At 38.0% G+C, this 15,618-nt stretch overlaps 1 protein-coding gene across 1 annotated transcript in view; it reads left to right on the plus strand.

Annotated features, from left to right (window-relative positions):
* The window catches only part of UBR3 (ubiquitin protein ligase E3 component n-recognin 3), a 1,090,259-nt gene that overhangs the window by 968,880 nt on the left and 105,761 nt on the right, over nucleotides 1-15,618 (plus strand). Inside the window, 2 exon segments of the mRNA XM_053698420.1 lie at nucleotides 164-271; nucleotides 405-530. Coding sequence (XP_053554395.1) covers nucleotides 164-271; nucleotides 405-530 — 234 coding nt within the window.

Raw genomic sequence — 15,618 nt, forward strand, 5'->3', positions numbered from 1 at the left:
AAATGAATTTATCAGGTAAGTTCTTACATAAATTATGTTTTTAAAAGTATAATTGTAATCTTGCTATAAATCTTTCTTATTTTTCCATTTCTTAAGAAATTTAGAGTGACAAACAGTAATAATTTACAAATATAGATTTTTTTTTTGGTTCTTGTTTTGGCAGAGTTCGAACAATTCAGGGAAGTCTTGGGAAGCTCTGCTCAGTTGTGTTATTAGTGAGTTATCTAAAGGAAAGATTTACGAAGATATAGAGACAGAAGATGCAACCATGGTAAGATTGAGGGATGTGAATTTTTTTTAAGAGATATTTTAAATGTTTTGTACATTAAGCCAATGATACCTTTACATGCGGTTTACTCTAGATTCCTTTTTTACGCCATTCCTATGTTTGTTTTCTTATTTAGATGCGCTCTACAATGTGGTCTTCACAGTCTATTGAGCATTACTTGCAGCAGTTTTGCTTACCCTTTCTCAGGATTACAAGTCTTCTTCAACACCACCTTTTTGGAGTGGATTTACCCAGCTGCCAGGTAAATTAAAATTTGTTCATATTGACATTGTCAATCCAAAGCTGAACACAACTTATGAGCCAATGACAAGAGGCATATCTGCATGCACTAATCACCAGCTAGCTCCTAATAATGCACTGCTGCTCCTAATGCAATCTAGGTATGCCTTTCAACAAAAGATGCAAAAAGCACAAAGTACATTTGATAATAAAAGTAAATTGAAACATATCTTACATTGTATATTCTGTCTGCACTATAAAAGTTTAATTTCTTTCATCAAATGGTGAGAGTCCATGAGTCATCAAGCGTGCAAATATTCCCCTCCTGACCACAAGAGGAGGCAAAAGAAAACCCCAACACTTCAGATCTTTTTTTAAAAAACGAATTTTCATGATACTCAGCTTTTCTTTTTTTGTTTGCCTCTTTGATGAGGATTAAGGTGAAAGGGGATCTTCTAACTGCTCTGAGGCCTGAATACTCCTTGCAGTAACCGGTAGTTTATAGGGGCAGACAAGGAGTTTTCAGCCAGGCAGTGGAAGGTCTTTTCTCAGTGAGAAATGTTTCAGGCCTCCTAGGTGAAATGTAGACTTGTCTACTAATCCCCTGGTCTATAGTAAGCTGCTCCTTGTAGTTCCACAGACTTGTCGCTGTTGCTGATTTACATCCTTGGTATCATGCTCACACTGCTTAGGCTTGTCTACTGGAAGCAAGTTGCTGCAGCTGAGGTAAACACAGTGGACAGAGGTGCTAAGAGGTAAGTACCTGCACCTTTATATCCCACCGGTTATTAGAATGAACATGTTTACATGCTTCATAGTCTGGGGATATATATTTATTCACCATAAACCTTATACCAGTTATAGCACTTTTGGGCACTTTTAAAAAAAAAACTTTCTTGTGAGCTATGCACGGTATGTTTTACTTTGCCTGTGCTAAATTTCTGCTTATTATCTTGGGTTTTTATTTCTTCTGTTAAGTGTGATCAGTCCACGGGTCATCATTACTTCTGGGATATTACTCCTCCCCAACAGGAAGTGCAAGAGGATTCACCCAGCAGAGTTGCATATAGCCCCTCCCCTCTACGTCACCCCCAGTCATTCTCTTGCACCCAACGACTAGATAGGATGTGTGAGAGGACTATGGTGATTTTATTTAGTTTTATTTCTTCAATCAAAAGTTTGTTATTTTTTAATAGCACCGGAGCGTGTTATTCCTTCTCTGGTAGAGTTTGAAGAAGAATCTACCAGAGTTTTTTACTATGATTTTAGCCGGAGTTGTTAAGATCATATTGCTGTTCTCGGCCATCTGAGGAGAGGTAAACTTCAGATCAGGGGGCAGCGGGCAGTTTATTCTGCAAAGAGGTATGTAGCAGTTTTTATTTCTAACAATGGAATTGCTGAGAAAATACTGCCATACCGACATTATATCATGTATGTATAATTTACACTGTGTATGTAAGATTTTAGCCTAATAGGCTTTTTAATAACTCTTAATTATGTTAAACGTTTTTGCTGGAATGTAAAATCGTTTTCATTTTCTGAGGTACTGGGTGAATAAAATGTTTGGGCACTATTTTTCCACTTGGCAGTTGCTGGATCTAATTATGACAGTTGCTTAATTTCTCTCACTGTTGTGTGTGAGGGGGTGGGACCTTTTTGGCGCTTTTTGCTACGCATCAAAAATTTCAGTCAAAGCTCATTGTTTTTCCTGCATGTTCCGGTTTATCTCTACAGAACCCAGGGAGCTTCAAATCTAATTTGAGGGAAGTAATCTAACAGAGCTGTAAGATTGTAGTTGACTGTGATAAAAAACGTTTATTTTTAACTTTTTTATGCCTCAGGGTTAGTTATTTCTTGCTACTGGATACAATCCTTTGCTAAGTTACATTTGGTTTTACAAAGCTGATTGATTTCATCTGTTATATTTACTCAGTGCTTTTCAAGCACAGTTCGTTTTTTTCATTGTAATTTTATTGTATAGTATTTCCAAGTTGCAAGTTTATTTGCTAGTTTGTTAAACATGTCTGATTCAGAAGATGAGACCTGTACTATTTGTACTAAAGCCAAGGTGGAGCCCAATAGAAATTTATGTACTAACTGTATTGATGCTACATTAAGTAAAAGTCAATCTGTACAAATTGAACAAATTTCACCAAACAACGAGGGGAGAGTTATGCCGACTAACTCGCCTCACGTGACAGTACCTGCATCTCCCGCCCGGGACGTGCGCGATATGGCGACGCCAAGTACATCTGGGCGGCCATTACAAATAACATTACAAGATATGGCTACTGTTATGACTGAGGTTTTGGCTAAATTACCAGAACTAAGGGGCAAGCGAGATCACTCTGGGGTGAGAACAGAGTGCGCTGATAATGTTAGAGCCATGTCAGATACTGCGTCACAACTTGCAGAACATGAGGACGGAGAGCTTCATTCTGCAGCTGACGGTTCTGATCCAAACAGATTGGATTCAGATATTTCAAATTTTAAATTTAAGCTGGAAAACCTCCGTGTTTTACTAGGGGAGGTGTTAGCGGCCCTGAATGATTGTAACACAGTTGCAATACCAGAGAAAATGTGTAGATTGGATAAATATTTTGCTGTACCAACAAGTACTGACGTTTTTCCTATACCTAAGAGACTAACTGAAATTATTACTAAGGAGTGGGATAGACCCGGTGTGCCGTTCTCACCCCCTCCGATATTTAGAAAGATGTTTCCGATAGACGCCACCACGCGGGACTTATGGCAAACGGTCCCTAAGGTGGAGGGAGCAGTTTCTACTTTAGCTAAGCGTACCACTATCCCGGTGGAGGATAGCTGTGCCTTTTCAGATCCAATGGATAAAAAATTAGAGGGTTACCTTAAGAAAATGTTTGTTCAACAAGGTTTTATATTGCAACCCCTTGCATGCATTGCGCCGATCACGGCTGCAGCGGCATTCTGGATTGAGTCTCTAGAAGAGAATCTTAGTTCAGCTACGCTGGACGACATTTCAGACAGGCTTAGAGTACTTAAGCTATCTAATTCTTTCATTTCGGAAGCCGTAGTACATTTAATTAAACTTACGGCTAAGAATTCCGGATTCGCCATTCAGGCGCGCAGAGCACTGTGGCTAAAATCCTGGTCAGCTGATGTAACTTCTAAGTCTAAATTACTTAATATACCTTTCAAGGGACAGACCTTATTTGGGCCTGGTTTGAAAGAAATTATCGCTGACATTACAGGAGGTAAGGGCCACGCCCTACCTCAAGACAAAGCTAAACCTAAGGTTAGACAGTCTAATTTTCGTTCCTTTCGGAATTTCAAAGCAGGAGCAGCATCAACCTCCACTACTCCAAAACAAGAAGGATCTGGTGCTCGCTACAGACAAGGCTGGAGACCTAACCAGTCCTGGAACAAGGGCAAGCAGGCCAGGAAACCTGCTGTTGCCACTAAAACAGCATGAATTGAGGGCCCCCGATCCGGGATCGGATCTAGTGGGGGACAGACTTTCTCTCTTCGCCCAGGCTTGGGTAAGAGATGTCCAGGATCCCTGGGCGCTAGAGATAATATCTCAGGGATACCTTCTGGACTTCAAACACTCTCCTCCAAGAGAGAGATTTCATCTGTCAAGGTTGTCGACAGACCAAACAAAGAAAGAAGCGTTTCTGCGCTGTATACAAGAACTATTGTTAATGGGAGTAATCCATCCAGTTCCACGGTTGGAACAGGGAAAAGGGTTTTACTCAAATCTGTTTGTGGTTCCCAAAAAAGAAGGAACTTTCAGACCAATCCTGGATTTAAAGATCCTAAACAAATTCCTAAGAGTTCCATCATTCAAAATGGAGACTATCCGGACAATTTTACCTATGATCCAAGAGGGTCAGTACATGACCACAGTGGACTTAAAGGATGCTTACCTTCACATACCGATTCACAAAGATCATTACCGGTATCTAAGATTTGCCTTTCTAGACAGGCATTACCAGTTTGTAGCTCTTCCATTCGGATTGGCTACAGCTCCAAGAATCTTCACAAAGGTTCTAGGTGCTCTTCTGGCGGTACTAAGACCGCGGGGAATTTCGGTAGCTCCCTACCTAGACGACATTCTGATACAAGCTTCAAGCTTTCAAACTGCCAAGTCTCATACAGAGTTAGTACTGGCATTTCTAAGGTCACATGGATGGAAGGTGAACGAAAAGAAAAGTTCACTCGTTCCACTCACAAGAGTTCCCTTCCTGGGGACTCTTATAGATTCTGTAGAAATGAAGATTTACCTGACAGAAGACAGGTTAATAAGACTTCAAAGTGCTTGCCGCACCCTTCATTCCATTCAACACCCATCGGTGGCTCAATGCATGGAGGTAATCGGCTTAATGGTAGCGGCAATGGACATAGTGCCATTTGCCCGCTTACACCTCAGACCACTGCAATTGTGCATGCTGAGTCAGTGGAATGGGGATTACTCAGACTTGTCCCCTTCTCTGAATCTGGATCAAGAGACCAGAAATTCTCTTCTATGGTGGCTTTCTCGGCCACATCTGTCCAGGGGGATGCCATTCAGCAGACCAGACTGGACAATTGTAACAACAGACGCCAGCCTTCTAGGTTGGGGTGCCGTCTGGAATTCTCTGAAGGCTCAGGGACAATGGAGTCAGGAGGAGAGTCTCCTGCCAATAAACATTCTGGAATTGAGAGCAGTTCTCAATGCCCTTCTGGCCTGGCCCCAGTTGACAACTCGGGAGTTCATCAGGTTTCAGTCGGACAACATCACGACTGTAGCTTACATCAACCATCAGGGAGGGACAAGAAGCTCCCTAGCAATGATGGAAGTATCAAAGATAATTCGCTGGGCAGAGTCTCACTCTTGCCACCTGTCAGCAATCCACATCCCGGGAGTGGAAAACTGGGAGGCGGATTTCTTAAGTCGTCAGACTTTTCATCCGGGGGAGTGGGAACTTCATCCGGAGGTCTTTGCCCAAATACTTCGACGTTGGGGCAAACCAGAGATAGATCTCATGGCGTCTCGACAGAACGCCAAGCTTCCTCGCTACGGGTCCAGATCCAGGGATCCAGGAGCAGTCCTAATAGATGCCCTGACAGCACCTTGGGACTTCAGGATGGCTTATGTGTTTCCACCCTTCCCGATGCTTCCTCGATTGATTGCCAGAATCAAACAAGAGAGAGCATCAGTGATTCTGATAGCACCTGCATGGCCACGCAGGACTTGGTATGCAGACCTGGTGGACATGTCATCCTGTCCACCTTGGTCTCTACCTCTGACACAGGACCTTCTGATACAGGGTCCTTTCAAACATCAAAATCTAACTTCTCTGAAGCTGACTGCTTGGAAATTGAACGTTTGATTTTATCAAAACGTGGGTTTTCTGAGTCAGTTATTGACACCTTAATACAGGCTAGGAAGCCTGTTACCAGAAAGATTTACCATAAAATATGGCGTAAATACCTATACTGGTGTGAATCCAAAGGTTACTCTTGGAGTAAGGTTAGGATTCCTAGGATATTGTCTTTTCTACAAGAAGGTTTAGAAAAGGGTTTATCTGCTAGTTCATTAAAGGGACAGATCTCAGCTCTGTCTATTCTGTTACACAAACGTCTGTCAGAAGTGCCAGACGTTCAGGCTTTTTGTCAGGCTTTAGCGAGGATTAAGCCTGTGTTTAAGACTGTTGCTCCACCGTGGAGTTTAAATCTTGTTCTAAACGTTTTACAGGGCGTTCCGTTTGAACCCCTCCATTCCATTGATATAAAGTTGTTATCTTGGAAAGTTCTATTTTTAATGGCTATTTCCTCGGCTCGAAGAGTCTCTGAGTTATCAGCCTTACATTGTGATTCTCCTTATTTGATTTTTCATTCGGATAAGGTAGTTCTGCGTACTAAACCTGGGTTCTTACCCAAGGTAGTCACTAACAGGAATATCAATCAAGAGATTGTTGTTCCTTCTTTGTGTCCAAATCCTTCTTCAAAGAAGGAACGCTTACTACATAATCTGGATGTAGTTCGTGCCCTAAAATTTTACTTGCAGGCAACTAAGGAATTTCAACAAACGTCTTCTCTGTTTGTCGTGTACTCTGGACAGAGGAGAGGTCAAAAGGCTTCGGCAGCCTCTCTTTCTTTTTGGCTTCGTAGTATAATACGTTTAGCTTATGAGACTGCTGGACAGCAGCCTCCTGAAAGAATTACAGCCCATTCTACTAGAGCTGTGGCTTCCACTTGGGCCTTCAAGAATGAGGCCTCTGTTGAACAGATTTGCAAGGCTGCAACTTGGTCTTCACTTCATACTTTTTCCAAATTTTCCAAATTTGACACATTTGCTTCCTCGGAGGCTATTTTTGGGAGAAAGGTTCTTCAGGCAGTGGTTCCTTCTGTATAAAGAGCCTGCCTATCCCTCCCGTCATCCGTGTACTTTTGCTTTGGTATTGGTATCCCAGAAGTAATGATGACCCGTGGACTGATCACACTTAACAGAAGAAAACATAATTTATGCTTACCTGATAAATTCCTTTCTTCTGTAGTGTGATCAGTCCACGGCCCGCCCTGTTTTTAAGGCAGGTATTTATTTTTAAATTATACTCCAGTCACCACTACACCCTTGGTTCCTCCTTTCTCGTTTTTTGTCCTTGGTCGAATGACTGGGGGTGACGTAGAGGGGAGGGGCTATATGCAACTCTGCTGGGTGAATCCTCTTGCACTTCCTGTTGGGGAGGAGTAATATCCCAGAAGTAATGATGACCCGTGGACTGATCACACTACAGAAGAAAGGAATTTATCAGGTAAGCATAAATTATGTTTTTTAGCGCACACCGGTAGCGCAGGCGCGCTAAGGGTTAGACAGTTTAGCGTTCCTTTTAACGTGCCTTTTCTATTTCTCTTGTTAAGTGTATCCAGTCCACGGATCATCCATTACATATGGAATACATTCTCCTTCCCAACAGGAAGTTGCAAGAGTCCACCCACAGCAAAGCTGCTATATAGCTCCTCCCCTAACTGCCATATTCAGTCATTCTCTTGCAAGCCTCAACATAGATAGGAGGTCGTGAGAGTCTGTGGTGATTTATACTTAGTTTATTCTTCAATCAAAAGTTTGTTATTTTTAAATGGCACCGGAGTGTGCTGTTTATCTCAGGCAGTATTTGGAAGAAGAATCTGCCTGCGTTTTTCTATGATCTTAGCAGACGTAACTGAGATCCATTTGCTGTTCTCACACATTCTGAGGAGTGAGGTACTTCAGAGGGGGAATGGCGTGCAGGTTTTCCTGCAGATAAGGTATGTGCAGTAAAATATTTTTCTAGGAATGGAATTGACTAAGAAAATACTGCTGATACCGAAGTAATATAAGTAAAGCCTTAAATGCAGCGATAGCGACTGGTATCAGGCTTATTAATAGAGATACATACTCTTATAAAAATGTGTTTTAAAACGTTTGCTGGCATGTTTAATCGTTTTTTAACGTACATTGGTGATAACACTGTAATGTTGGTATAGCCTTAAATGCAGTAAAAGCGACTGGTATCAGGCTTATTAATAGAGATGCATACTCTTGTAAAAATGTGTTTTAAAACGTTTGCTGGCATGTTTAATCGTTTTTTAACATATGTTTGGTGATAAAACTTATTGGGGCCTAAGTTTTTTCCACATGGCTGGCTTAAATTTTGCATAGAAACAGTTAACTGAAGCTTCCCACTGTTGTAATATGAGTGGGAGGGGCCTAATTTAGCGCTTTTTTGCGCAGTTAAAATTACAAAATGAATTATCCAGATTCCCTCAGCAGTCCCATGAATACTACCGGACATTTCTAAAGGGCTAAAAAGACTTCCAAAATCGTTTATAGGGAAGGTAATCCACAGCTCTGCTGTGGCAGTTTTGTTGTCTGTTTTTAAAAACGTCTGTCGTTTTTTTGATCTGTTTTTTGCATTAAGGGGTTAATCATCCATTTGCAAGTGGGTGCAATGCTCTGTTATCTTATTACATGTACTGTAAAAATTTCGTTTGTTTTACTGCCTTTTTTCACTGTTTTTCAAATTTTGCCAAAATTTGTTTCTCTTAAAGGCACAGTAACGTTTTATATATTTGCTTGTTAACTTGATTTGAAGTGTTTTCCAAGCTTATTAGTCTCATTATTATTCTGTTCTAACATGTCTGACATAGAGGAAGCTCTGTGTTCATTATGTTTTAAAGCCATGGTGGAACCCCATCTTAGAATGTGTACCAGATGTACTGATTTCATGTTAAACAATAAAGATCTTTTTTTGTCTTTAAAAACATTATCACCAGAGGATTCTGTCGTGGGGGTAGTTATGCCGACTAACTCTCCCCACGTGTCAGACCTTTTGACTCCCGCTTTAGGGACTCACGCTCAAATGGCGCCAAGTACATCAAGGGCACCCATAGCGTTTATTTTACCAGGGGATTCTGTCGAGGGGAAAGTTATGCCGATTAACTCTCCCCACGTGTCAGACCCTTCGACTCCCGCTTCAGGGACTCACGCTCAAATGGCGCCAAGTACATCAAGGGCGTCCATAGCGTTTATTTTACAAGACATGGCAAAGGTGGTGAATAATACTCTGGCAGCAGTATTAGTCAGACTACCTGAAATTAAAGGAAAGCAGATAGCTCTGGGGGTAGATACAGAGCATACAGACGCTTTAAGAACCATGTATGATACTACCTCACAATATTCTTAGTCTGTGGGTGATTTTTTTGACTCAGGGAAGATGATTTAACCTGATTCTGATATTTCTACATTTAAAATTTATGCTTGAGAACCTCCACTTGTTGCTCAGGGAGGCTTTGGCTGCCCTGAATGAATGTGTACAATCGCAGGGCCAGAGAAATTGTGTAGACTGGATAAATAATATGCAGTGCCGGTGTGTACTGATGTTTTTCCAATACCTAAAGAGGTTTACTAATAATTTTTTTAATAAGGAATGAGATAGACCAGGTGTGCCGTTCTCTTCCCCTCCTATTTTTTAGAAGAATGTTTTCTAATAGTTACCACCACACAGGACTTCTGGCAGACAGTTCCTAAGGTGGAGAGAAGAGTTTCTACTCTAGCTAAGCGTACCACTACCTCTGGCGAGGACAGTTGTGCTTTTTAGATCCATTGGATAAAAAATGTTTATTCAACAGGGTTTTATCCTGCAGCCCCTTGCATACATTGCTTCTGTCACTGCTGCTGCGGCGTTCTGGGTTGAGTCTCTTGATGAGGCTTTACAGTTTGCGACTCCATTGGATGAATATATTTGACAAGCTTATGCTAGCCAAAAATGTAGAGTGTGATTAGGGATACTACACTTCTGCTCTCCTAGCTAATCCCAATATGGAGTGTGCTAACCTCATAAAGTACACCCTTAGTTCAAAAAGAAAGTGTGGAGGAGGGATAGCGCTAACGAATAGCTGAGAGCCAAAATATCTAAAAAACTCAAATGAGATAGCTAATAAACTCTAATGAGATAGTACATTACTAGTATAAATAAACAATAAAAATCGAATAAAAATTAGCGTATCTACGTAGCCAAAAAAAGATTGGATATATATGTACAAATAAATCAATATTTATTATAACAATATAAGATAAATTCTAACATAAATTCTAACAGATAACTCCTATAAAAGATGCCGGCATCAGGTAAAAAATAAGTGTATCTAAAAGACTGCAATGAGAGTGACTATCTGAGATTCTCAAATAAACAAACTTATTAGCAGAATTATTAGCAGCTCATATGACTAAACAGAATTATTAGCAGCATGTATAACTAACCAGAATTATTGGCAGCCTATATGACAAAAACCGATAAAATAGCTACAAAGTCTATTAAAAAGTCTATTAAAAAGTGCTTGATATCAGTATTCCCAAAATGGAGCTTATCCGTGGGTGATAATGTTTACCAGTGTGATCCGTGGGTGGTAATGTTTACCAGTATGATCTCCTTAGGGGGTAATGTTTACCAGTATGTCAATTCAAAGACCGGGTAAAAACGGAGTGATGTAAGGAGTAACTTTATCTTCTTTCTGTATGGCTTTCCTCCGTTTTTTCAGTATCTGTCCGTCCTTCGCAGCAGGTATCCAGCGTGTGGAAATGGTCCCAGAGGGATCAGGTTCCGGGTTAGAGTTCAGTTCAGATTTCCAAATAGTAGAGCGCCGTTGTGCAATATTTCAGCCTATGAATAATAGACCTTTAAAAAGCACTCTGGGTTCGTTTTCTGTGGGTCCTGGGGCAGGAATTACACATGCAGAGACGGCTCACCTATGATCAGTGACCGCTCAATGTACCTGTCCTATCCACCAACGATACCTCAGCTATTAAAGAGATATAAAATGTATAAAATGTATCAAAGTTTAGTAAGCAAGTTCTACGCGTTTCAGCCTCCAGGGGCCTTTATCAAGATGCTTACTAAATGTTTAGGCCATTTTAAATAGCCCTCTCTCCTTTCTCATTGGATAATACCCAGCCAATAGTGAATAAGCTATTGGAGATATGTGAATCATTGTGTTACAAACATTTTAGTAAAAATTGTTACACTGTTTTGTTGATTCATATGTTTACACTTGATTTTAAGTATCTATTATTTGATTCATTTGATACAATAAATCCAATCTTGGCAACCTCTTATTGATTATGGAAAAAATATAAAAAATATAAAAAAGTTATTAGAATATATACGGAAAAAATATATAAAAATATATGTGTGTATATAAACAACAAATGTTTTGAGAGGATTCTGTCTCTACTAAGTTTCTAAATGGTTTTGGTAGTTATATGTGTGTGTTAATGTGATAGTGTTAGAGATAGCAAACATTTATACAAAGTAATAGCAATTTCATGAAGTTTGTGCAAAATTAGGAATTAGTTTAAAATATATACATATGTATTATAAAATATAAAATCATACATGTGTATAAAAAGATTATTTAAAATTCTTTTTTTGAAAAAATTGGATTTTCATATTAGCCTACTAAGATCCATTTCGGAGTTCAGGCCATGGGGGTGGAGGGTTTTAAAATTAAATATAAATTCAGCTTCCTTTTTTAATAATACATTGTTAATATTCCCTCCCCTACTCCCAAGATTAATTTGTGTTACACCCCAATATTTAAAATCTTTTAGACTCCCTTCATGTTTTTCTTTAAAATGGTTATATAATTTTGTTTCTGAAGAGCCATGCTCTATTTTTAAAATATGTTCCCGGATGCGATCTCTTAAAATCCTACTCGTCTGTCCAAAATAGAACAGATTACATGAACATTTGATGCAATAGATTATATTCTTATCAGAACATCTTATTAATTGCTTTATTTTAAAACTGAAGTTAGTGTTATGTGATTTTAAATCTTTTATCTTATGACTGTGTTTGCATGACTTACAGGTGTTACACGGAAAAAAACCAATTAGTTTATCTCCTTTCATATCTTTATATGTAGAATGTTGTTTTTTTTCCTTATATTCACTGGGAGATAATAAACTCTTTAAGTTTCTAGCTTTTTTAAAAATTATATCAGGTTGATTTTTTACTTGATTCCCTAGTATATGGTCCTGTTTAATTAAATACCAATGTTTTCTCAAAATCTTTTTGACTTCATAGTGTTCTGAGCTAAACCCAGTGATGAAAGGTACAAACAGTTCATTAGATTTTTGTGCAACGGATTTCTTTTTTGGTAGTAATAAGGTGTTTCTATCAATTTTAGCAACCTCTTGTTGTATTTTGCCTATTCTATTGCTGTCATAACCTTTCTCTATAAATCTGGTAGTTAATATCTGGGATTGTGTCTGATAGCTTTCTAGAGATGAACAATTTTTCTTTACTCTCATATACTGGCTTTTTGGGATATTGTGTTTCCATTGATTTAAATGGCAACTGGATGAATGTATATAATTATTAGCGTCAATCGCTTTGAAGTAGGTTTCAGTGTGTATTTGATTATCATTAATTTCTATTGCAATATCTAAAAAATTGAGTTTCCTACAACTGTATTCATGAGAGAAGGATATTCCTAAGTTGTTACTGTTAAGATCTGTTAAAAATATGTTTAATAGTTCAACGTCCCCACGCCACACAATAAAAATGTCATCTATGAATCTGCAATAGAGCACAAGGTTCGCCTCCCAATGGCCATTGTAGATGTAATTATCCTCAAAATGGCCCATAAACAAATTAGCATAACTGGGGGCGAACCTTGTGCCCATTGCAGTTCCCTTAGTCTGGAGAAATACCTCCTTATTGAATAAAAAACTTATTTTGTAGGATAAAACCAATACAATCCAGAATAAATTTATTTTGAGTCTCAGATAGATCTATATCTCTATCTAAAAATGATTTAATAGCTTCTTTTCCCATATGATGTGATATATTAGTATACAAAGAATTGACATCACATGTTGCCATAATGTAATTTTCTTTCCATTCTAGGTTTTGGATTTTATTTAGAAAATGTGTCGAGTCTCTTAAATATGCTGGTAGCGTTATCACATATTTCTGTAGGAAAAAATCTACATACTGGGATAGGCCTGATGTAAGGGAACCTATCCCAGAGATTATGGGACGGCCAGGGGGATTTTTAAGATCTTTGGTAGAAAGTAAAAGGTGGGGGTCTTAGGATATGTTGTATTTAAAAAGTTAAATTCTGATTCATTAATTATACCTTCTTTCTTAGCCTCTTTAAGTAATGTTCCTAGTTTTAATTCCTGTTGCTTTAATGGATTCTGTTTAAGTTTAGTGTAAGTAGTCTTATCTTGTAAGATCCTATTTGCTTCTTGGATATAATAGTTTGTGTCCATTAGGACAATGCCCCCACCCTTATCTGCCGGTTTCACTACTATATCAGTATTATTTTGTAATTCCTTAAGCGTTTCACTCTCTTTTTTACTCATATTATTTTTAAAAGGTTTGCTTTGATCGAGTATTTCTAAATCTTTCTTTATATTCTCCTCAAATAGTTTTATGTGTTCGCTTTTCTCCTGTATAGGAAAGAAATCGGATTTAGCCTTCAGGTCTGTATGGATGTAACTGTTTTGTGTATCTCTGTGTTGTATGGGATTTTTGAGAAAGTATCTTTTTAATGTGAGTTTTCTAATGTACTGATTGACATTAATTAAGGTCTCAAATTTATTGAGTCTGCATGATGGTGCAAACGTGAGGCCTTTTCCTAATACTTTCTCTTGTTCTTCGGTTAAAATCACTTTACTTAAATTAAATATTCCAACTTTCTTTTTGCTTTCTATCTCCTTTGTGATTTGTTTAGAGGTTCCTCTCCCTCTTCTACCTCTAATCTTCTTTTTCCTTGTGTGTTTCTTTCTGGTATTATAGCTCCTGGATAATCTCTTGATGGCCCCGCCTTTGCGGGGACACCCTCTAAAAAATGTTTTGTCTGTGTGTTGTCTTCTTGTATGTTTGAATTTAGTTGTTTCCTGAATTGATAAGTTCTCGCGGGGCTCTGTTGTGCTTGTAATGGTGTATATCTGTTTTGAAGGGGTATTCTCCAGTTTTGTTGTTCATTATAGGAGTGTTTGGGGTATTCTCTATACATATTATATGAATGGTTTGATTGATTTCTAAATCCATTGTCATTTTGTCTATTATTATGTCTGTTGTCATTGTATCTGTTATTGTAATAATTGTATTGATGACTGTAAAAATCTCTATCTGAGTTTTCATGGTTCTGATATCTATTTTGGTATCTGTGTTGATACCAATTTTGATGACTATTGGGGTACCAATTTTGGTGGTTTCTTTGGTTATATGTATTATCGTAACCTCTCTCATTGTTGTATTGATTATATCCTCTCCTTTGTGGTATATACTCTTCTCTTTTTGTGTGCCAGCCATTATTTGTGTTTCTACTTGGTGTTTTTGGCCAATTTTCAGAGTCTATGTTCTGATATTCATTCTCATTATTGTGATAATTTTCAATTCTCTTATTTGGCTGTTTATTCACTTCTTCAATTCTTTTGTGATTCTGATAATTAGTTTTATGTTTATTATTTGTATAATTGGGTACATTTTCTTTATCTTTATTCATGTTTTTCTTTTTGCTAAATAAATGTGCTATTTCTCTTCTAGAGTTATCTGTGGTGGGGTTATCAATAATAATTTCCTCTATATTCCTTTCTATAGTAATTTGTTTGGAATTACTCTCATCTTCATTTGTTTTATAATCTGTTGTATCTCTTTGAAATTTTGAATTTTTCTGCAAGGTGATGTTATTTTTAAGTTCAGAGGTTCTCCTTATTATTTCAATTTGTGTGTTCTTGTGTTCCTCATTTTGTTCTATGCTGTTCATTTTATTTTTTATAGTTTCAATGTCTTTTTTTACTTCTGAAAGTTGTATATTTCTCGCTTTAACTACAATTTTCATAAGGTTTAAAGAGGCATTTTCTAATACTTCAAACCATTCTGTTTTTAATTTTTCTGGTAGTGTAAATGTACAATCTTTTTTTAATCTGAGACCTCTTGGTACCATATATGAATCCAAATAATATTGCATATATTTAATTTCCAAAGTATGTTTTATTTCTTTAGAGAGAGTGTTTTCCAAATCTATATGGATGTTTTCTATATCGTTCCCTTCATTATAAAATTCAATGTTTGTATTATCATTCCTAGCAATCTCATTGAGGATTTTATCTCTATGAGAGAATATGTCCATTTTAATATAGAATCAAAAAAAATGGATAGAATAAATCTTCTTATTATTAAAAAATGAGTGACGTGAAATTTCTAGTGTGTCAAAAATAGATGTTTAAAAAGTATACAAAAAATATATATAAAATTATTATTTAAAGCGGTCACTGATCATAGGTGAGCCGTCTCTGCATGTGTAATTCCTGCCCCAGGACCCACAGAAAACGAACCCAGAGTGCTTTTTAAAGGTCTATTATTCATAGGCTGAAATATTGCACAACGGCGCTCTACTATTTGGAAATCTGAACTGAACTCTAACCCGGAACCTGATCCCTCTGGGACCATTTCCACACGCTGGATACCTGCTGCGAAGGACGGACAGATACTGAAAAAACGGAGGAAAGCCATACAGAAAGAAGATAAAGTTACTCCTTACATCACTCCGTTTTTACCCGGTCTTTGAATTGACATACTGGTAAACATTACCCC

This window comes from Bombina bombina, chromosome 1 (genome assembly GCF_027579735.1).
Source record: "Bombina bombina isolate aBomBom1 chromosome 1, aBomBom1.pri, whole genome shotgun sequence".
Taxonomy (NCBI): Eukaryota; Metazoa; Chordata; class Amphibia; order Anura; family Bombinatoridae; genus Bombina; species Bombina bombina.